Consider the following 22501-nt stretch of genomic DNA (forward strand, 5'->3'; position numbering starts at 1 on the left):
TAAATGCAGCTCAGTCGCAGACTCATTTGTTTCTTAACTAAATGTCGTCAAAACGACGTCATGGAGGTCGTTTTCTCTCTTTTTTCCACATCTCGGGAATTAAATTCTGGATAAGAGTTTCTTGACAGAATAATAAAATCACCTTTGGCCATCATCTGCGTTATTCATGCAATTGCTCAAAAGTTACGCCTTTTTGCCGTCAAACATATCAAAATTTAGTCAAAACTAAATTAAATCCTTTTATATCGATTTTAGCAACAACAACATTGGTCAAATAAGGTCTGATCATAAGATTCTGGTGTGACGCTGTATATGGTGTACTAAAACATTTAAAATAACTATACATATTTTTGTTTAGAATAAAATGAAAATTAAAAAGTTAATACTTAACATAATATAGAGTAACAATTTTTATATCAGATATAAGCCACTATCTTAAAAAAATATGCTAGTTTTAATCAAGATCATCCTCTCTACAATCTGAAGACCGATATTTCCCCCTATGTTGCAATTTTCAAGCTTGTGAGCAAACTCGATAAGACCACATATCATTAATCAACCCGCGATACCAGGCAAGATGCTTTATCACACCAGTGAGCTGTCTACCGTAGACAGCAAATTTCTATTTACTACTGCCTCATAATTGTCACAAGAACTAAAGGCCGTCATGTGTGGGCAAGAAGGTTGTATCTTCACATGACACTATAATAGCTGCAGCATCAGGTATTCTTGGTTTAGACGAAATGGGTACAGATGAAACGGTATTTTTAGACGGAATGGTGTTAGACCAAAGGGCAATTCCCCTTCTTGACAAATTTATCAATTTTCTTAATTTTTCTAAAATATGGTTTGATTATTTTCTTTTCTTCTTTTTTCTTTTAGCAATTTAAGTGCTTACATTTTCTTGTTCATTATGCGTATAGTATACTAGAAGTTAAAAAAAACATTCGCAAAAGGTTAAGAAAAGGTTGTCAGAAAACGTTTAAATGTCGCGTTATATAAAGGGTATAAAACGTTTATAAGATAATAACAGTGAAAACATTTTTAAAACAAAGTTGCCTGAAAACATTTTTACGTAATGTTATTTAAGTGTTGACAAAATATGTTATTAAACGCGTTTGCAAAAATATTTTATAATACCATTTTAAAAAACCTTTTTTTTTTCATAGCATTCATGTAACCCGACATTTAAGGGTATACGATGTATTGTTGGTCGAAGCAGCAGAAAAAAAGTAGTTCACAGCATCTTGCGAATGGTAGTGAGCTTTAGCAAAAATTGCATTGCTCAATTCATAGCGAGCATGTAGAAGAATTCAAATAGCACAGATATACTTTTGTAGGTCCTTTGGTTCTTGAGTTATGTTGTAAAGAGGGCTGAAACAACAAAACTTTTGTAAAACGTACATACGTACATAACTCATTAACAACAATAAATTAAGCAAGTTTTCAAAGTATATGATTTCTAGAATTAACTGACATTAATCAACAAATTATGTGGATCTTATGTTGCATTTTCATATGGCCTGTCCATAATCAAAGGAAACTGATGGATAATCATTTTGATACAACTTGTACATTGCATCATATTACATACGGCAGCTATTTCATTTCTTTCCATCCTCCTTTTCATGCGTAACTTAAGATGATACACTTCTTAACCACGCACTACTATACCAAGATGACAAATGACCACGGTGTTATTTGTTATATGAAGTTTTATCGTGCCCATATCGGCAAATATTCATTGATCATATCCCAAACAATATTTTAATATCGGCTAGTCCGTATGACCTTTCAGCTATATAATAATTTGTCAATGCTTGATTAATAATCTCACATGTAACTGGTGTTCATATTGAATTCATACATGACGAACACAATTGAAATTTTAGTATGAACAGTTGAAATTCCGACTTCTTAAACCCGATTTCCGATTTTAGTGAACTTCAATGCCAATCCATGGTTATTTTAATAATGCGCTGACAAATTGCTTTCAAATATTGGCGCTCTTTTGTTTATGGTCTACTTGTTTATTAATAAATCTTAGCAATAAATTAGTGCTCATTATAATATAAGATGCATCAGAAGATTCAACAAAGTATCACTAGGTTTATTTTAAAATTTAAATTAAACAGAAGAAAAAAGAACAGTGTTGCCAACCCAAAGTGTTACAGTAAAACAAGACAAGAAATAAACACAAATCCCGCCCGGTACACAACCCAACTTGAAAAAAGCAAGGGAATGTGCCGGCAAGGGATTCGAACCCAATGGATCCGAACCCATGACCTTCCGTAAACATGAGTCTTGTCGTCGTTACTCGGACCAGTATGTCCTGTGTTTGATTGACTAGTTATATACACTTTTAAACTTTCAGTGTACGTCTTGTCGAATAGACAAGAGCATTTTGTTGAAGATAAAAGAAAACCAATTGTTTTAAACCACCAATTCCTTTTTATTATTATCATTCTGATGCGTAGCCCCTGTGCTTAAGGTTAGCAACTATTTTCAATTGTTGTGATTTGGTAGTTAACAGCATCTTGCGAATGGTAGTGAGCTTTGGAAAAAATTGCATTGATTCATACCGAGCGTGTTCAAATATCACAAATATACTTTTGTAAGTTCTGTGGTTCTTGAGTTATGTTGTAAAGAGGGCTGAAACAACAACACTTTTGTAAAAAGTACATAACTCATTAACAACAATTAATCAAGCACGTTTTCAAAGTATATGATTTATAGAATGAACTTTTGCAAAACATCAAAGTGTTATTTTTCAATAATATATTGATTTAAATAATACCTCGTGTACCCTTAAGCCAAACCCTAAGCCAAACAATGCGTGGTTGTTAGCCCTACGACTGGATGCACATAATTATAATGTTAACTTACCGTTTCCTGGTTAAACAACTAGGTTGAAATTTATTTCATCTGTTACAAAAAGTAAAACTAAGTGTGTATAAACGCCTTTGTTAATTATAGGGCGGGATATGGGGATAAGTGGGGTGTGTTGTTGGGTAGGGGTGAGGGTGTATTAGGGTGTATAAATGATGTGTGAGTAGGGGGTGGGGTGGGTGTGTGTGGTGTGCATACGTATAACGTTTAGTATTTAGGCCCCTACCGTCTTAATGTATTACAATGTAAACTTACCGTTTCCTGGTTGAACACTAACATCTATAAATCTATGCTATTGCATGGACAAGTCAAAATGTGTATATTTTATGTCTAAAATTACGGGGATGTGTCTGGGTTTATGGTGGGTGTGGTGGGGTGTGTGTGTGGGGGGTGTTTATTATATAACAGACAATAGTGGTCACTTATCATTTCCTGGATGAACATCAAGACCGCTAATAAATTGATTTTGGCGTGACCAAGTATAAGCTTGTGGAGGGGTGTGTAGGGAGGGGTGTGTCACATGTGTGAGAGTGAGGTTTGCAATTTTAGGGTGTAGGTTTCATCGTTTTGACATATTGCAATGTTTAACTTATCGTTTCGTAATCTAACAGCAATAATTAAGCGTACCAACATTACGGATCCGTGTGCATTCAGTTGCTTCTCTTCAGGCTCTTAAATTTATTATATAGGCCTACATGTACCATGTTTACTAGCATGCAGAGAAACTCTAAAATAGTAAAACGGTCCACATTTTGAAAACGGTCCACATTTTGAAAATTTAACATACAAAAATAACAAAATATTCAGTAAACTGCATCATATGAACGGTCTGGATCTGATGATTTAGTTGTATCATTTTTATTATCAAAATGAAAATAACAAATACTGATTTTTATAAACGAAAAATCATCATTGATAAAACACAAGATATAAAGCAGTCAGCTTTGCTTTATCCTAATTTGATTTTCAATTCTCTATTTGTTTGGCGAGAAGGCTTTCCACTTCACATAAGGCCGTGTAAAATTAATATTTTGGTTCTCGTCCCTCCTCCTCAATTTCTGGGATTTGTCAGATTTTTTTGATTTTTTAGATTTTTCAATTTTTTAGACTTTGGAATGATTTATGAAATCTTCATACATATAAATAAGTTTATTAGAGAACAAGCATCACTTCCAAGTCTTTTGTGGTACTCTAGGGGTTTATCCCTCAGAATATCACATTTGAAAAAAAAAGAAAAAGGGCCTCATCGTTTCCTCGAGCACTGTTGGAGAAGACCGAAAACTACTGACAATGCTAATTTTACATTGAAAAAAACAAAACAAAAAAAAACACCTCCCTCCCTCATCAATTCATGAAAATCCGCTGGACGAGAACCAAAACATTAATTTTATACGGCCTAAGAGTGCATGCGGTTGAGCGAGAGCCTCGTCAGTTAGGTCGACGCGGCAATCGGAATTGCTCGGAGCATTGAGTAAAGCACGATTTGCCTTGCATTTTGGAGATGATGATGCCCAAATGGAACTTCACTCTGCAACCCTAGTTACACATCTCTTCATATCTAGGACCACGATCTGAGATAAATATTTAAACCAGAATTCTTTGTGATTGCCGACACACGCTACGTCACCAGCGGGCTGACATAGCCACAGATTGGGTCCAAGGTACAAACTCAAAACCCTTCTCTATCCTCTATTTCTATTGGTTGATTACATCCGTTACCATGGTAGCAGATGTGCCAACTTGACTTTGTGTCCAATTAAATGTGTGTATAATTTTATTAATTTAATAACAAAATGGCAGCATTTGGAAAAACAGTAAAATGTTAGGATTTGTGACCTCACCATAAATGTAGAATGCAAAATTGCGTTTTGCAAAAATAAAATGTTCAAAATCTGCAGACATTTTTGTGTGGAAAATAAAATAATCAAATTTTGTATTGTCCAACTATTAGGCTATGATCAAACACTTTGCTATAAACTTTATGACTCTAAATCCGGCAGTACACCACATTTCGCCATACTGCATTTTAGAAACGCTTGCTGTTAGAATAAGAAAAATTTTACTGCTAATTTATTGCACATTCTTGGGAAGCGTGGTTACCTTTTTAAAATAACCGAGTGAGAGGGTTTTCAAGAAAATATTTTCCTGTCAAAACTGAAGCATCCTCTGTATAAAAGAAAATATGAATATTAACTGCACATAACGATTCGTGATACCCAATTGTGGCACATTTGATGTCGTTTAAGAGGCAGAGAATTTTATTTCAATTTTATATATGCCAAAATATTTTTTTAATTGAGCAAGAATAAAGATAGAAAAACGTTGAAAATTCTATGTGAATATTACATTAGACCCCACCAAAGATTACTGTTTCGTTTTCCCCCAGTAAAAACCCAAAATTACGAAAATTGCACCTTTTTGCGGTATAAATTTTGCTCAAATTTGTTGATTTTGCACCCCACCCCGGAAATTCACTTTGCCCACTCAATGCCCCCCGGAAAAAATTCCTGGCGCCGCCACTGGTTTTTTACTGTCTTATTTCTAAAGGAAATAATGTTTTGGCTGTGTTCTATATATAAAGGATATCCAAAAAATATACATAATGTGGAATGCCTCTCCCTACTATACTGACTATATAATCACAATTTCACATGTATCCATATGGATTTTTTTCAAAATACAAGTATAGGCCTACTAAAATATTTAAAAATATCTTATTTCTGTTATGTTTGTAATAATACAGTCGGATCGAGGACAAAATGTTTGCTTTTTATGGAAAAGTAATAAAAAAAAGGTCCCGGGAAAAAGGTGTGGGCCCGGGGTGTGGGTCGGCGATTTTTTTTTAAAGGATGGTTACGCGTTACGCCATCAAATTAACGATTTGTTTTTTCACAACCATGATAACGCCACCTCCTAGTCCATCACAAAAGTAACTTTCAAAATTCGCCAAGCCAAAGTTTATTGAGGGCGTTTTATATTTCTATTGCCAAAGCAGCCAAGGTAGTGCGACGATATATGCCCGGACGAAAAAAAAACGCACAGAAAATTGTACGGGGGGCAATTTCTGGGACAAGATCTCTGATCTCAGTGCCCAGCAAACACAAAAACGTGTTAAACGTTAAACGTGTATTTGTTTTGCTCAAAACATTTTAATAACATTTAAATGTCAGTTATATAGAGGCCATGAAAATAACATTACAACAACTATTTTAAGGTGTTGGCAAAATGTTATTGTAAAATATATATTTTTGCCCAACATTTAGATAAAAAATATTTTGTCAACACTTCGAGTAATTTGATTGGGAAAGTTTTGAATTTGCAGCAAGTTGTCAAAAATGTTTTTGAATGTTATTTTAATAACGTTTTAGCCTATACTCTTTATATTCAACCCGACATGTAACAACGTTTTCTGTTTACTGGATGCCTCTGTTTTTTAATGCATGTAGGCCTACTATATGGATAACCGTAGTTCACAAAATATCAAAAATTTCTTTGGATGTCCCTTCCCATCCGTAACATGCAGGTTTATTAGTAACTTCTAGCATGATAGACGAGTTAATTTACGTATGAGCTAGACAAAAAATGGAACAAGTTTGCTTGCTAGTGACTCTAAACACCCTCCTGAACAACATATCCAAAAAGGACAAAAAAGGGCACAAGGGAAAATGTTAATTTGCATATTTCCAATTGTATTCCTCTCATTATTAGGATTCAGAAAAAGTATAGTTTGACCTATCTCCGATGTATAGTTCTTAGAGTTATAGGCATAAAGGTCAAATGTCATATTTTGGTCTCTTTGGGCATTGAATTTGTTTCCTTGTTACCCAGGTAACAAAACACATGAGATATGGCAAACTATTCTTTGGTTAATTTTTTTCTAAGTGGAACAATTTGAGACCACTTTGAACGAAATCGGAGCATTTTTAATTTTTTTACCCCTTTACATAATAATGGAGACTAAAATTTGACATTTGACCTTGATGCCCATAATTCAAGAACTACGGTATACATCGGAGATAGGTCAAACTATACTTTTTCTGAATCCTAATAATGAGAGGAATACAATTATCATGCGCGTATTTGGGGGCGCCAGCCCCCCCGGGGTAAAAGCAGGGGGCGGCAAAAACGAACGGGCGGCGGAAGAAGAAGGGGCGGCAAAAATTTGAAAAGTATAAAAAAATGTGGAAAAATTTGTACTATATATCAAAATGTGTTTTTTAATTTTTTGCTCTTCACTTTTTTAAACCACCGAAATTTTTTTTGGGGTCAACCTTTTCGGGCTATTGAGGAAGGACGGCAAAATGTGCTTGTATTGTCATTTGGATAACGTAAATTATCCATTAGGAAATGGCATACAAATTTAAATGTCTTGAAGAAATATGAGGGGTGTTATCAACTTCACTAGTTTTATTTTATATCCTCCCACTTATCGTTCAAGAGAATTTGAACAAATTAGGCCAATTAGAAGAAAATTAAAAGCAATTATTTTCCCCACTTATTTGTTCCTATTTTTCCACTATTCAGTGGCTCCGGAACCGGGTGGGGGGGGGGGGCTGGGGCCAAAACTTTTGGTGAGGGGCCCAAATACCCCCGCAAATACCCCAGGGCCGCCAACTTGAATCTTAGGTAAAATTCATAAATTTAGGGTAAAAATCATAATTGTAGGATTAAAATTCATAATTTTAAGGTAAAATATATAATTTTGGGGTATTCTGTGGGTATAATTGAAAAATGTATACAAATCATGTAAAAATGTATGAATTTGAAAAGCTTCCTCGCTTCTCGCGATACCCCCTCTCGCACCCACCCCCGTCAGCGTTTTGTGCCTCGGACATGTCTGAGCAGGTCCAAAATTGTGGCCCGGGGGATCACTCACATAAATGGTCTGTACGCATGCGTGACCAAAAAAACAAGTAAAAGGGGGTGTTTTTTTAGGCAAGGCAAGTTACGCGCGTGACGCGTTTAGGGTCTAAAAACAGTGATTTTCAAGAATAAGGGTAGTTTTCTGAAACTGGACAACTTGTTTAGGGTACCTTTTCAAATTGTTGGTAAATTATGAGTCCAAAAAGGGTACATTTGTTGCATTTTCACCAGCCAAAAACTCATTAGGGGGTAAATTCTACACTAAATTACCTTATTAAGGGGCTAAATTTGCTGGTAGGGTAAAACTCGTTTACGGGGTGTTTGAAAAAAATTTGGTCACGCATGAGTACACTGTCATATTTGAGGGCCCCCCCGCCCCAAATCTTCCGGAGCCTCTGCTATTGGACCCATTTGTCATGGAATTGTCCATAATAATATGCATTATGCATTATGGGCCTTAGCCTTTGCCTGCCGAATTTAGAAATCCACCCGAATCACCGTATGTCAAGAAAAAAGAGGCACTGTTTGAAACTTTCGGTTTCGATTTTATTATCTATCAATTTACTAACTATAGAGGCATCATCTCCACACCAAAATCACTGTAAAATCATGACCCCAATCGAAACACATAGGCTTAGGATGGGACTTAAACCCCGCAATAATTTTGGTGGGGCTGGAATACCTTTCAGCCCCCCCCATGCCCCAATAATCCTATAGGTGAGGTTAAAAATTGTGATAAAATAGAGGAAAATGGGTGTTTGTGACCTATATTTTGCAAAATTTTCTGACTCGGGGGGGGGGGGACCCCTCGGGCACCCCAAAGGATGCCTCAAAATATTTTCAATTTTCAGTCCCTCCCCCCAATATTGAAAATCTTCCTAAGCCAATGAAACACATTTCGTGTACACCATTTTCAATGAAAAATGGCGTGGGAGGGAGTGGCCAGTGGGTCACAAATCTGAGGGTATTAAAGGCTAATTATATCTTCAGTAGTTCATCGAACAAGGGGTATTGAGTAGCAATTTTGCAACCCCAGCTCCCCCTTCTCAAGATCACGACACGTTTGAAATCGATGATCCTATCACTGAACTTTGTATCTTAGAGTCAAGCACGCGCACACTTTGTAAATACTTACGCATATGGAATTGGCTATGATCATGTTGATTATGTTTAGAAAGTTCATGCAATTGCTCAAATCGCTTTAATTCAAATTATATGGTAGCCTGGGTTTGTCGTTACTCACCTTATTGGTTTACTATGGGGGATATGTGGGGCTAAAATGGTTGAACTCGCTAATCTGTAGATTGATGAAAAACTCGCATGTCTCTTTTTCTGCGTTTCAATCCATCCATCTCTGAATCCATCTCATCCCTTTTTGTTGCTTCCCCCCTTCCTTTAATAATATATCATCCTGGTTTGTCAATCTAAACCATTTTTTTCTTTCGCCAAGAGGTCTCATATCAACCTTATTCAGGCTAGCCCATGTTGAAAAGTTAACATAACTTACACCTCTCATGTGTGAGAAATGTCATGATTCAGTAAATGTCATGTTTTAAGGTGGTACTACACCCCTGATAAATTTTGTGACTAATTTTGCATTTTTCTCAAAAATAACTACACACTGGTAACAAAAGATATATGTATATTATAGGGGCAAGGAATTACTTCACTGAAATTTCAGTGATTCAAGACAAGTGTTTCATTAATATGCTAAGAAATGAGGTACATTCTAGCGGTACTCTTTTCTTATCATAAATAACGTACCGCTTTGTCTTGAGTTACTGAAATTCCAGTGTATAGGATTCCTTGCCCCTATAATATACATAACTTTTGTTACCAGAGTGTTATTATTTTTCGACAAAAATGCACAAATAGTCACAAATTTATCAATAGGCCTAGTACCACCTTAATACGAACTTTTAAATCAGTTATGCGTTTTGGGGGGCAATCGGTATTTTGCATATTTTTCATTAAAGAGAAATGTCAGAAACAATGTATGGGGTGGGGGGGTGCGAAGGTATTTTGCGAGTGGCGAGTTGTGAGTTTAAATTTGTGAGTTGCCAAGGGCAGTTGCGAGTTGATTTGCGAGTGGTATTTGCGAGTTGAAATTTACGAGTTGCAAGTTGAAATTTGCGAGTCGCAACTTTCCTTTGACAACTCGCAAATTTCAACTCGCAACTCGAACTCGCACCTCGCACATTATCCACACCGAGAAAAACAGAACCACAACAATTCAAAGCTCCTATTCAGGCCTCCTATTCACGATACATGCAATTAAAAAGCGTATGAATAGACTAAATTTTATTTAACTGTAGAATGCCTACAGTAATAAAAAATGAGCGAAACACTATAGCATGTGTAAGGCAACTAATTAACTTCATGTCCAATTAAAGTTAATTGCTTTCAGAGTTTTCTGAAAATAATATAAAACACACAAAACATTTTCACAGAAGTTCGTTTCTTTATACAAGTGACAGAAATGTCTTTTCAAGAAAAAGTCCTATTTGTGGGATACGCTTATTCGCTTGGCGTTGTTTTGAATCGCCCTGGGTTATGCTGGGTCACTAGTAATCCAAAGGCGTAGGGCATAATGGTCATGCAAGACTTGGGCTAGCACAAAACTGCAATTGTTAAGAAAATTAAAGGAAATCATATTAATTTTACTTAATTTGTTTAACATATGATTTCATGTTTCTTTCAAATATTACGCGAGCATGGGGCATTCATAAATCTGGCATACAGACATGCATCACGCGCAAACAAAAAGTAAAACAGTTGCGAAGACAGCAATTTATACCAGGCCAGACGATATACAACAGTTGTATTCATTTATTACGTGTTAATCTTTTTATTTATTTACACGATACATGTGTTTGAAAGAAAATAGTATTTATGTAACATGAAAATAGCAATCATCAGCGTAATATTAAAACTCATAGACATGTATATGTAATATGGAGGCCCTATACTGTACATATTGAGGGGGGGGCTCGGTCAGAAGTTTGCTGGCTGTCCTCCATGTAGAACCGTCAAGAGAAAGGGCTCTTGAATATTGAAAGAACACCAAATGGTTCTTTCTGGTCTTTTCAGATATAAAATGGTTCTTTTTATAGCCTTTTTTTTAGAACCACATTATGTTCTTATTATAGAACCATTTAAGGTTCCACATACAGGGACAGCTCAAGAACTATTTTAGGTTTTACTTAGAACCGTTTTTACTAATAGTGTAAAACCCTACTTTAATTCTTTTATTGATATATTTCAACAAATTGATCAGTTTTTGTAACTGATGGAGCCGCCTCAGTGGCATTTGAGATTGGGTTAAGAACTTCCTTCCTTTTTTTTTCCAAAGGCTGACGGTAAAATTTGTTGGGACTTGCTTCTTTTCCCTTGTTCTTTATCTTCAAATATATTTCTCAGTCTCACTTTTCCCTCCATAGGTGGGTATTCTATATACATGTAGGCTTTGTAGCCTGGCTAATTGAACTGACATTTTGTTTTAGCCAGGTCACATCAGGATCCAAGCGTATCTTCACATGGAACGACCAATTAAACAAACTCAGTAATCAGATGTCCCCAAGCCAAACAAACAAACAAACAAACAAACATACTAACAAACAAACAAACAAACAAACAAACAAACAAACAAACAAACAAACAAACAACAAACGAACAACACCCATTTTTAAGAGCCGATCACTGATTGATATGACCAGACCAGGCTAGCCTAGAGCGTATTTCATCACTTCAGCCATACGAGGTGAATGTCAATGTCATTGCATTGAAATCTAATTAGCCGACTTTTTAACTTGCGAACATCAAGCAACCTCAGGTTCATTAACATACTGGATTCATACGAATTCGAAAGTCATATGATTATAAAGGGCACTTCTAAGTTACAGCTAGTAAAGGCATTCACCTCACGAAGGGGCCGGTGCATGAAACCACAGATATGTGTTCCAATATCTGTGATGAAACAAAATTAAACAGATGAGAACATTATGTGATACGGATACACATAATTCACTGTGTTTAACATGCACTGATGCAGTATTAAAAAACAAAGAAATAAAGAATTAAGAAACAAGCAAAATAATTAAGAAATCAGAATGAAACAAAACAATAAAAAACACAATCAACCACGCCAAATCAAGCAAGTAAGCAAGCAAACAAACAAACACTTGAATAAATTCATCAGGTCTGTAGTTTATCCCTACTATATTAGAATGTCATCCCATCAAGACATACTGCAGTTACTGTCCGTTTTCCTATACACAATACACAGTGCTCTTTCCCATTGAGCGTGACCTCTACAAATAGCCCTACGTTAAAAGTATGGGGATATGACTAGTTAACGGCGCTGTGTAAAAATAACCGGCCAATGTTAAAAGTACTCTTCTAAAGTTCTAGAAAATATAGTTTTTAACATGTCCTAAATTTTTAGCTAATTTAGATGTTTGGAAATATTCGTACTTTGGTGTTTTAGTTAATGTTATAGGTAATAGTACATTGCCTAGTTAACGTCGCTGTGTGAAAAATAACCGGCCAATATTAAAAGTACTCTTCTAAAATTCTAGACAATATAGTTTTGTAACATGTCCTAAATTTTTAGCTAATTTAGGTGTTTGGAGAGGGTCGTACTTTTGTGTTTTAGGAAGGATATGTAAACGACAGATAACACCAAAAATATGAAGAAATTATTTCCAAACCGTGTTAAGTCAACAATCATTATGTTGCTCATTTTCAAGAATGCTGGTTTTCAAAAAGCACGCCATTGTCTCATTTCGTGAACAATAGTACACATACCATTGTTTCCTTTCGTTTCCTTTATAATCGGTTACCCAACTGAAGCTACAATACAAACTTTATTGCGATATCGCACATGAAAACAGTCACATGTGCACAGCCAGAGAAGATCCGATTTAATCAGTTGAGCTGTTTCAATGAGTGTTATCTTGGTTTAATAGCTTTTAATGGGGTTAAGTCCTGCAAAGGTCGAGATGAATTCTACTGTAGACATGACTGCATCATGACCAGTCAAAACCTATGTTTCTGGACGTTTCATCAATGGTCGGTTGACTTAATCAGCAGTGCTACTGTTTTGAAGTGCTGTGTGATCATGATGATGAGAAGGCATACCAACTTTCACCCGTGTTGCATACACGGGGAATGATGTTGCTCAAACTCCAAGAGTTGCCGGTTCAATATTACATAACACTTCAAAACAACAACACTGCTGATGAAGTCAACCGATGGTTGATGAAACATCAGAAACGTAAGTTTTGACTGGTCTTGGATGTGATGAAAAATTATACAAACAAACAAACAAACAAACAAATAAACAAACACACGCCTGAATTTAAATGCAACCTATATGATTGCTTTCATCTTATAGCAACACATTTTTGGTAAGTTTCAAAACAAATTGGAATTGACATGCTGCTCAATCATATTCATTAGAAATGTGTTGATATCAATCATTTTGATACAAATTGTATCATATTAGAAAAGTAAAACGCCTCCTGTCTGACTTTTTTTTCTTGTCGAAGTTTTGAAACTTTCCGAGCCTGCATCTGTATTATCAATCTCAAAGTGGTTGCTGCGGGATGATACCTATAGACTTAACCTATCATCTGCAATAATATTATTGACTTCACACAGCGTGCTATTCCTGAACGTTGAAAGATGCGGTCTTCATCAACACAGTGTCTTTTTGTCCATTATTCTATTTCTAGAAATAGGCTTTATGCTGGCCTTCATGCTTTTGACACAATCGAGTTTTGTACTATTGTACACTGCTTTTAACACTATCTTGTGTTATAAATAATAACATTAATTTTTCATATTTTTCACGCGTTTTAGTGTTAATAATTTATCACTCCTATACCTTCACTGTACAAACCTTAGCCATTCAAGTACACAGTGGTTCAAGTGTTCATTAAGTGTTGCTCTGTTGTTTTGGCAGTGTAAAGAATACTAAAAGAATTGTATCCCATTTTGTACCTTTTTATTTTCTTAATTCTTGAACATCAAAGTTATTTTACTGGAATACATTTTTGAAGAGTATATCTTCATGACAGATAAGAATACAAGAAACCATGACTGGTATTGGCAGTGTTTCAATTATTGCTTTTTCTTCGGAATTTGCATTTCAATGGCGTGACTTGCCAGTAAATGGAAATGGAAAACAAATAAACAACAACAAGTCAATAAGAACTTGAAGTTGCAAGCCACTTTGCATCTTTAAACGTTAATATACACTTTTCTAGCATTTATGTATACATTGACCAAAAACAAAAATAAAACAATTATTAAAAATACACAATTATTATACATTTGTACATATATATATATTTGAAAAGGCTATGCACACAGAGGGGAAAGGCCTCTCACAGGGGAGGCAGCTGACCCGCTTGGCTACGCCACTGGGAATTAGGACTGTTGTCGACAAGGCTGTTGTTATCAACAATATTGTCGACAAAGCAATCCGATTGTCGATAAGCATGGATCAATTGTTGACAAAACTAATCATTAAAAAAATTAGAGAAAATTAAAATATATTAATATCGCCATTATTCGTCATCATGAAATAACTGCATCAGTCTTCTATTTCATTCGTGAGTGGTGCAGATTATCTTATTCTTACCATTATAAATTCCAACATTCTGATGATGCGTAATTGCGTATATGGGGTATAATATGGTAATATTTTGATGTAAAAAACGCCTCATAACGTGGTCTCTGAACTTAATATTTTGACTTTATTGATATTTGGCTTTGTCGACAAGTTTTGACTTGGAGGGGCGCAGAATCGATGCTGAATTGGTCAATTTGGCGCCCTAAGGGTGGCGCCCGGGGCACGTTGCCCCCCTGCCCCCCGCTAGTTACGCCACTGAGCAGGTCCTGTTATTGTTCTTTATTGTTTCCAGTTTTCATACTGTTCATTTCATTCATCATTATAATGTATTTACACGTCCGCTTGTTTGCCGTCATTAGTGCTTTTCTCTGATGCCATGGAAACCAAAGTAACCATTTTGGTATGTGACGCAACACGATAAGAAGATTTTCCTTGTCGGCCATTTTGGATGCTGAACGCCGTAACAAACGCGCGTCGATAAGTCGGACTTATCGCACTGTATATTAAAGGGTTGATTGACGAATTAAGGTAAAGGAAAATACGAGAAACAATTGTGAGAATTGTCTTTGTCTCATGACTAATATCAGTCCCCGAACGTAGCTCGTGGGTAAAGATAAAACTGGACACCAGGAAAGGCACCTCACAAATGAAGAAACACGACGCCATAACGAGAAGCATTAATGCAATCTGATTGCGACGTTTTTTGTGTTCCTTTTGCTGTCTACGGAGACTTTCCCTGCGAGCGGATGATCCACTGTTGCTGAATTTACTGATAATGTTGATATAACAGTACAGAGATGCTATCATAGCGATGATAAATGGTACAATTTGTATCACTAGGTAAAAGCTGGGGAAATCCCAATGGAGATCGATTGATAGCAAAAGTTCACCACATCCACATCGGAGAATCCATTGCCATTGAAAAATTCCTCATCTGCAGGCCAGCGATAACAGTGTCTTTGCACTTGTATGTAATTTGGCAACACGCCCGCGGCGAAAACACAGGCAACACCCCATGCAGCTGCAGCGATGGCTGTGGTTCGAATCTTGGTTCTTGAAGTACGACGATATCTTATTGCGTGACACACAGCCGTGTAACGATCTAATGTCACGAGAGTTACGAATGATATAGAAGCAAAATAACAAAGATAATTCATCCAAAAGAACATCCCGCATCCATAGTCAGTTTGAAATGGTTGAGCCCCGGTGATAGGCATGTTCATCGATTGCCACATATTTATCACTGTAGAAAATATCAGAAACAAACAATCCGCAATGGCTAGATTAGCCAAGTAAAAATTGGTCGTGGTGTGCATATCAGGTACACGAATTAAAACAAAAAAGAATGCCAAGTTCAAAAAGAGGCCAATGATGGTGATAATTGGAGCAACGATTCCAAGCATGAAGCGTTGTGAAAATGGTATTATAAGTTCGATACTGTGAGCATGGTCAAGACTTTCGACTATCCATTGACCATCGGGGCAATCCAGCTCGGCGCCGCTGCTGTAACTGTAACTCATGGAAGCCTCATTTTCCATGTCCGTGAGGTTAACGGAAATATAAGAACTGAGGTGTTCCATTATGCTTCCTGATGATATGCCTGAGTAATTAAACATCAAATTCTCCATTGCATGTGAAAGTTAAGTTGTTAGTTCGTATGAAAAAGCAATCAGGTTTATTCAAACTTATTTACCGTGTAAATGGTCGACAGTCCGCGTAAAATGGTTGAACTGGGCATGGCACGCTCTGCAGCGCTCTGCAAAAATACAGTTTCATATGATTATCGCGGTCATGTGCCAATTCCTCACGCTATTAGGCTATCTTGTACTTTTAGTTGTAGTTATGGTGGGAGGTTCGAATCATTACAGATTCACGAGTTGGCACATGCTTACTAATCAGCCTAATACGTGTCAGCGAAATCTTAACGGCTCTGCTACATATACATATAAACTCAATCAAGTTCAACATGGAAGTTCAGCAGCTTTGGCATATAAAATAAATGGCATTTAGTACAATGTAGTCCCGAGTTGGTGAATTCAATGAGACGATCCGAGTTTGAACCCCCAATGTCAATGTAACAATTTCACGTTCCAGTGAAGTTGAATAAAAAAGTCCAAAAGTTGTTCCATTCAATGATTACTGTACCAGTGCCACGGACGACCAGTGAAGAACTGAAACTCAAAAGCTCTACAACCACTGCCAAACAATTGTCTGTTTCTGGTACCGTATATTATGAGAAAAAAGTACGAAAACCTTGGATTTCAATTTACGCTGGATATTTGAAAATTATAGACTGGGGCTATAAGCCAAAAGGTTATATCCCTGAACTGATGACAAAACATGATCAAAAAACTACTTCTCTTCAGCATTTCAGCTGGTGGTGCAGCGTCCTAGACCAATGATTTGCTTAGAGTGTGCAACGCTTTACGCTTGCTTGCATGTGATCGATCACCTATCAAATCGTGCGGTGGACTAAGGTTAATCGCGTACCTTGTAATGCGCCTTGAGCGTCTTCGTGCGATGCCAAACTGTTATTTTTACATGTGATTTCTATCAGGACCTATGTTATACTGCAAACTGATCCAAGAGTGAATGTGAAATAACATTCAAACGTTATTTTTTTACAACTATTAAATTCTGAAAGGTAAATAGTAATGGAAAGTGAAAGAAAGTAGTGTGAGTTGTTTTTTTATAGAAACAATTTTTCAAGTTGAAACCACCTGATGATTGGCCTGATGTTGAACTAATGATTGAAACGGGGGTTAGCGGGACGCGGGGAACACAAGTCTATATCTTGAAAAACAATTTATATGGCATGTGTTTTTCAGTATTGTTATTTTTTAAATAGATTCGTACGGCCTATAATATGATGAATAAAAATTAATCAAAATACACTAATCAGTTTCAGTCGCGCCGTTTGAAACAGGCCAAACATTGCCAAAAGTAAAAAGCTGTTTCTTTCTCGGCAACGTCATATTATCAGTGTCAATGACAATAATTATTGCGTCCAATATGCCCTATAGTATAACACATTTAAAGTGGCCCTTTTGGCACAACATGAAGGGTATAACAAATGTAGGACGTTTGGGGTTGGAGTCTTTGTAAACCTGGTACCGCTGCAAAAAGCTTCATATCATATCATTATGTTTTGCTAAACAAGTTACAATAATATATTAGTATTCTTATACTTTATAGTAAAGTACGCACATCAAGGGGAAAGCGACGCTTTTTCCTGTAAGGAAATGTATTTTTAATGCCTTGGATCGATCATAAAAGTTGCTCATCATGTCACTATGTTTTTTTCCCATGCCATTCTCGACGTTTCAGATTTCAATGTGACTAAAATTTCGATTTCGCAAAAGTCTCGCTTTATTTTCATCATCATCCATGCCAACTGATGATATCTATCATTGCGGACCGGGCTTGGTGAACTCCACGAAACCCACCGCGTTTTGGCGCGTAAACACTTTACGAATCCCTTTCGCCTTTAGGTAGCTAACGGTAAATCCTTTAAGGGCATGTGGAATAAAACAGACGCCGTTTGGTAGTAGTATTGTTAACTTCTTTCCATTCTATTCAAATCTTGGCTAATTTGGGCGAGTATTACATAGTGGTATTATTGTTAATTCGTTAATGATCCGAGAAAGCCACACTTAACGCTCTAGGACTTGGACTTGCCCGCTTGTAAATTGCCCATTTAATCGAGGCCAAAAAAACCTCGACCAAGTCGTTTAAGTATTTATCTATTGTATGAGTTTGCATGGGTGATATTTCATTGTTTATTTTTGTTGGTTTTCCTTTTTCCTTTTTGATTGTATATGTTTAGCTTTAGAGTTCTTATGGTCGCGCATATAAACTGATCAGGAAAGTGAGAGCTGATAAAGAATAATTTTACCACCAAAAATTGAATATAGGTAAAGAAAGAGTAAACCTGTAGTACATTTTGCATGCATTGCAACAAACAAACAAATAAACAAACAAACAAACAATCACATACACAAAATAAAACAAAAAACAAATGTCGAACGGACAAAATGACTCGGAAGACACACAGGAAAGCAGTAATTTCGACAACAACTTATAGTTTGAGAGATTGGGAAATTCTGAACTGCAATATGATAGGACAGATATATTAGTTAAATAGTGGATACAGAGAAAATTAACATTTAATATTATTAAGTTCAAACAAAAATGGGCACGTTTCAGAGAAATTGATGATCACCAGGTGTGTGCAGTGGTTGACAAAATCCGTATCATCTCTTGTACGTGATCAAGACATATTTTTGAAAATCCTTGTGGCAACAACCTGATCAATTCATCATGAGCATCATCACCACATCCACCCGTGGGACCCAACTTGACGAGAGTTTGCGATAGATAAGGTTCATCCCATGGGATCCATCATCATAACCATCTCGTCCTCTCCCATTTCATCCATCATAGTGTGACGGTGACCTACGGGGGCAGCTTCCCCCTGTAAAACACACTGCCCTCTCCCAGTTCCTGTGGGATGCTGGCCGCCAATTCTTTTTGGCTCTTTGGTCCATTTTCGTCAAATTTTCCCGAGGTTGAAAGTCACCCCCTTTTCCCACGACCCTCTAACATTATGACTGCACTGGGGTGTGGGTCTTTGTGGAAAGTGTTGCCAGGAGTATATAATCGCAGCAATATTATTTTTTCCCAAAATTCAAGTACAAGTTTATAAATGTTTGAACGGTGCTGAAATCAAGAAATCAAGACTATTCTAATTTCAGTGGCGTGTCCAGGGGGGGGGGGGGCTTTGGGTGCTGAAGCCCCCCGCACTTTGTTAAAAATCATGTAAAATCAGCCGTTTTTGGCGATTTTAGCCATTAAGCCCCCACATAAATCTGAAAGAGGGGCTGAGCCCCCCGCAGGAAAAGATCCTGGACACGCCAGTGAATTTGGTAGGTGAATGCGAGATATTTGCTTCAGTTACGTCTTCATTTCTGCCGAACTGGCTAACCAGTAATATAAATAAGGCCTAGGCCTAGCCCAGCGAACACGTGACCGCATCATCAGAGACTTCAACAGAAAAGATGGAGAACTACACGGTCCTAGGAAATGATTAGACCCTCTTTCTGAACTTTATATCGAATTTTAATTGTGATGCTCATCTCTTAGAGTACGGTTTGCAGATTCTCTGAAATGTTAATGTTATTTCTTGTAGGTTTTACATCATCATGAAAGAAGACCTTGTCATCACAGTGTTATATGGAAATGCTCAAGGAAAACAACAAATGATGACGATTACGAAGAAGTAGGCCTATGATAGAGAGATTGCGGTTACATACGTGTTACGAGGACCGTGCGTTATCATGGTTATAAGTACGACGTTCAAAACGGCGTTAAATATTGCTTGTCTCGGTTCCAAGCTGGATTGTGCTCATTCGTCACGAAGAGCAAGACGGCTGGAACAAAGACTAACATCTGATCTGGTCATCACTAGAGGGCGATGCGATTGAAAATTTAATGGTCACCGATTCCTCGGCCTACTTCTATAAGCATGCTTTTGATTTGGACTAAAAACCAAGGTTAACATGCTGCTTAAAATTAATTGAATTTCAGGTGCCAAATGGACAAATTTCGTGTATTTTCAACGATGTTCATTTTGAACGTGCAAAATCTTAAAAACTGGCTAAATACGTGACCTCGCTTCGATACAGGAGTGTGGTTTTGAAGATCGACGGCGTGCGATCACGGCGTTTGGAAATCGCAGTTTCTCTATAAATGACATGAATGAGGCAAACTAGTTTCCCAGCCACTCTGTATTAATCAAAGACCTTCATTAACAGTCTTTGCTGCAAGATTTCTGCATACTGTGCCTTCAATACCAAGTTTTGTTGATAGTTTGTTTTCCGCTTCCCGGATGCTCTGTCATAAATAGAGGGGACCGGGAGAGGGGATGGTCTTTTATTATCTGGAATAGCAAAATGTCTGTTGTGGTGGCATGGTCTGGTTATTGATTTTCCGTTGGGATCAGGTGGGCAAAATTGGACGAAAATGGTCAAAAAGCCGGCTAAAAAGTACAATAAAAGGCCTAAAATCTTAAATATCAGTGCGACTAGTATCCCACGGGGGGAAAGGGGGATAGGGCCTACAACGGAAAGCTCCCCCTCCTAGCTATACGTCACTGACCATCGCATATCGCTGAATATCACCCATATGCAACTTCTGTCTATATCGTCTGTAGCCATTGGTATTGTTGTTCTGTCAACACAGGGCGACGTTTCTGACTTTTTTTACGATATAGCCTAAAATTTTACATCCTATACGTAGGCCTAATGGTTGGGCAGACGGCTCTTCCCAAGCGGGAATCCCGGGTTCGAATCACGGTATAGCACCGTTTATTATTATTTTCTTTTCTATCCATTTTGATCTAACTTTTTAGGGTGCGAATAAGAGCCAAAATACCTAAACCCCATCAAAATAAAATGCTTATCATGCTTATGAAGCAAGAAACTTTCCAGTCAAAACAAGGATGACCTGATGAATCCTTGAAATAGGCCAATAATAAAAGCATGTTCTATTTTCTTCGATATATAAACTGAGCTCAAAAAGAAACTTATAATTTTTTACAACTTGTGAATCACAAGGTCATATCTTAAAATACTGTCAATCAAAATGAACCAAAATTACACACAGGATTACCTTAATACTCTACTCAAAACACATGTCAGTAACCAAGCAGTTGTCCAACTGACACAACAGCAAAATGCACTGTCATGGGACAGCTTCTTGCACTTCCTTCACTTTCACAGCCAAACATTTGGCACCCAGGACAAAAAATCTGTGAGAATGCACACAAGATGCTTGCACAGATGATAAAACGGTGCTGCTTTCTGCTTTTCATACACTTTTTTCATGCAACAGGGCTGGGCTGTTAATGTGGTCCAGGAAGCTGTCCCATGTCAGTGCATTTTGCTGTTGTTTCAGTTGGATAACTGCTTGGTTACTGACATGTGTTAAGAGTAGAGTATTGAAGTAAATCTGTGTGTAATTTTGGTTCAATTTGATGGACAGGATTTCAAGATATGACCTTGTGAAAAAATATAAGTTTCTTTTTGAGCTCAGTTTATTTTCGTTCGAGGAAGAGATGGAAAGCTAATTTGTAACAAATATGGCTTCATCAATCATCATTTTCTTGGTTCATGTGGAGTATGATATGAACATGATGACTGTGGTTTTATGATTCATGTGGTTAATGTATTCAGTAAGGATGAATCGAAACTGTATTCATGGTATTAGGCATGTTAGGGGTCCCGGGTTAGGGGTAACCCTACTATTATGTACAGTAGCCTATATTTAATGTGAACAGTTTGTTGCTTTTTCCTCTTAGTCTCACTATATTTAGCACAGAAGTCATTATGGTTTTCGACTTGACTAATTGAGTTTGCTAATTAAGTGTTACAAAAAGGGTTGACGGACATTAAAAGTACCATAAAAGCTCCAATTGTCAAAACTTTGAAGTGAAAGTCCCAAAAGTCTACATGTGGGTACACTGTATGCACTCTTACAGGAACAAGGGAAAGGGAGGTGGGGAAATTACACAATCTTGTCTATACTTCCACTGGGCTATGCCTCTGCTCACACCACTCATACAATCATGATAATTATTTAGTCTCAAAAAGTGGTTTTTGGGAAGAGATATACTTTCAAAAAAAAATGCCGATACATCTGGAAAAGAGTGCTTAATTTTCAACGTTTAGCACAATTTATAACATTTTGTTGAAAGTTCTAATATTTTTGACAATGTAACAGTGGTGCCTTTTTGCCCATATAATGGGCTCATTAACTTTAACCAGGGGTGGGATGGATTATAACCCTACCTGCAGGCTCTGTTGCTTTAGTATACTATCCAGGGAGTTTATCCATGCGGGCCACAGACTGCAACTACTGTGGATGTGTCCTTTGTGCTACCTGTGTAAGACCGTCCTGGTCCCCCCAGTGGTCCATGCCGGGAGGGCACCCATGGTCCAGGTCTTTTGTGAGTGAATCGGGTCACATATCTTTAGGGGTCTATGGTCAAAATGCAAAGAGCATGGTCACTTTCTCAAACACAATAACATCACTATTCTTTACAAGTTGTAGCAT

The 22501-nt window shown here is 37.1% G+C and overlaps 1 protein-coding gene across 1 annotated transcript; it reads right to left on the bottom strand.

Annotated features, from left to right (window-relative positions):
* Window positions 1–12782: 12782 nt before the first annotated feature.
* Window positions 12783–16678, bottom strand: LOC140160593 (growth hormone secretagogue receptor type 1-like). Its single transcript, XM_072183833.1, is given in 2 exon segments — window positions 12783–15229; window positions 15232–16678. Coding segments are annotated over 2 exon segments (1206 nt in total). The 5' UTR covers window positions 15928–16678; the 3' UTR covers window positions 12783–14719.
* Between the last annotated feature and the right edge of the window lie 5823 nt (window positions 16679–22501).

This window comes from Amphiura filiformis, chromosome 9 (assembly GCF_039555335.1).
Source record: "Amphiura filiformis chromosome 9, Afil_fr2py, whole genome shotgun sequence".
NCBI lineage: Eukaryota > Metazoa > Echinodermata > Ophiuroidea > Amphilepidida > Amphiuridae > Amphiura > Amphiura filiformis.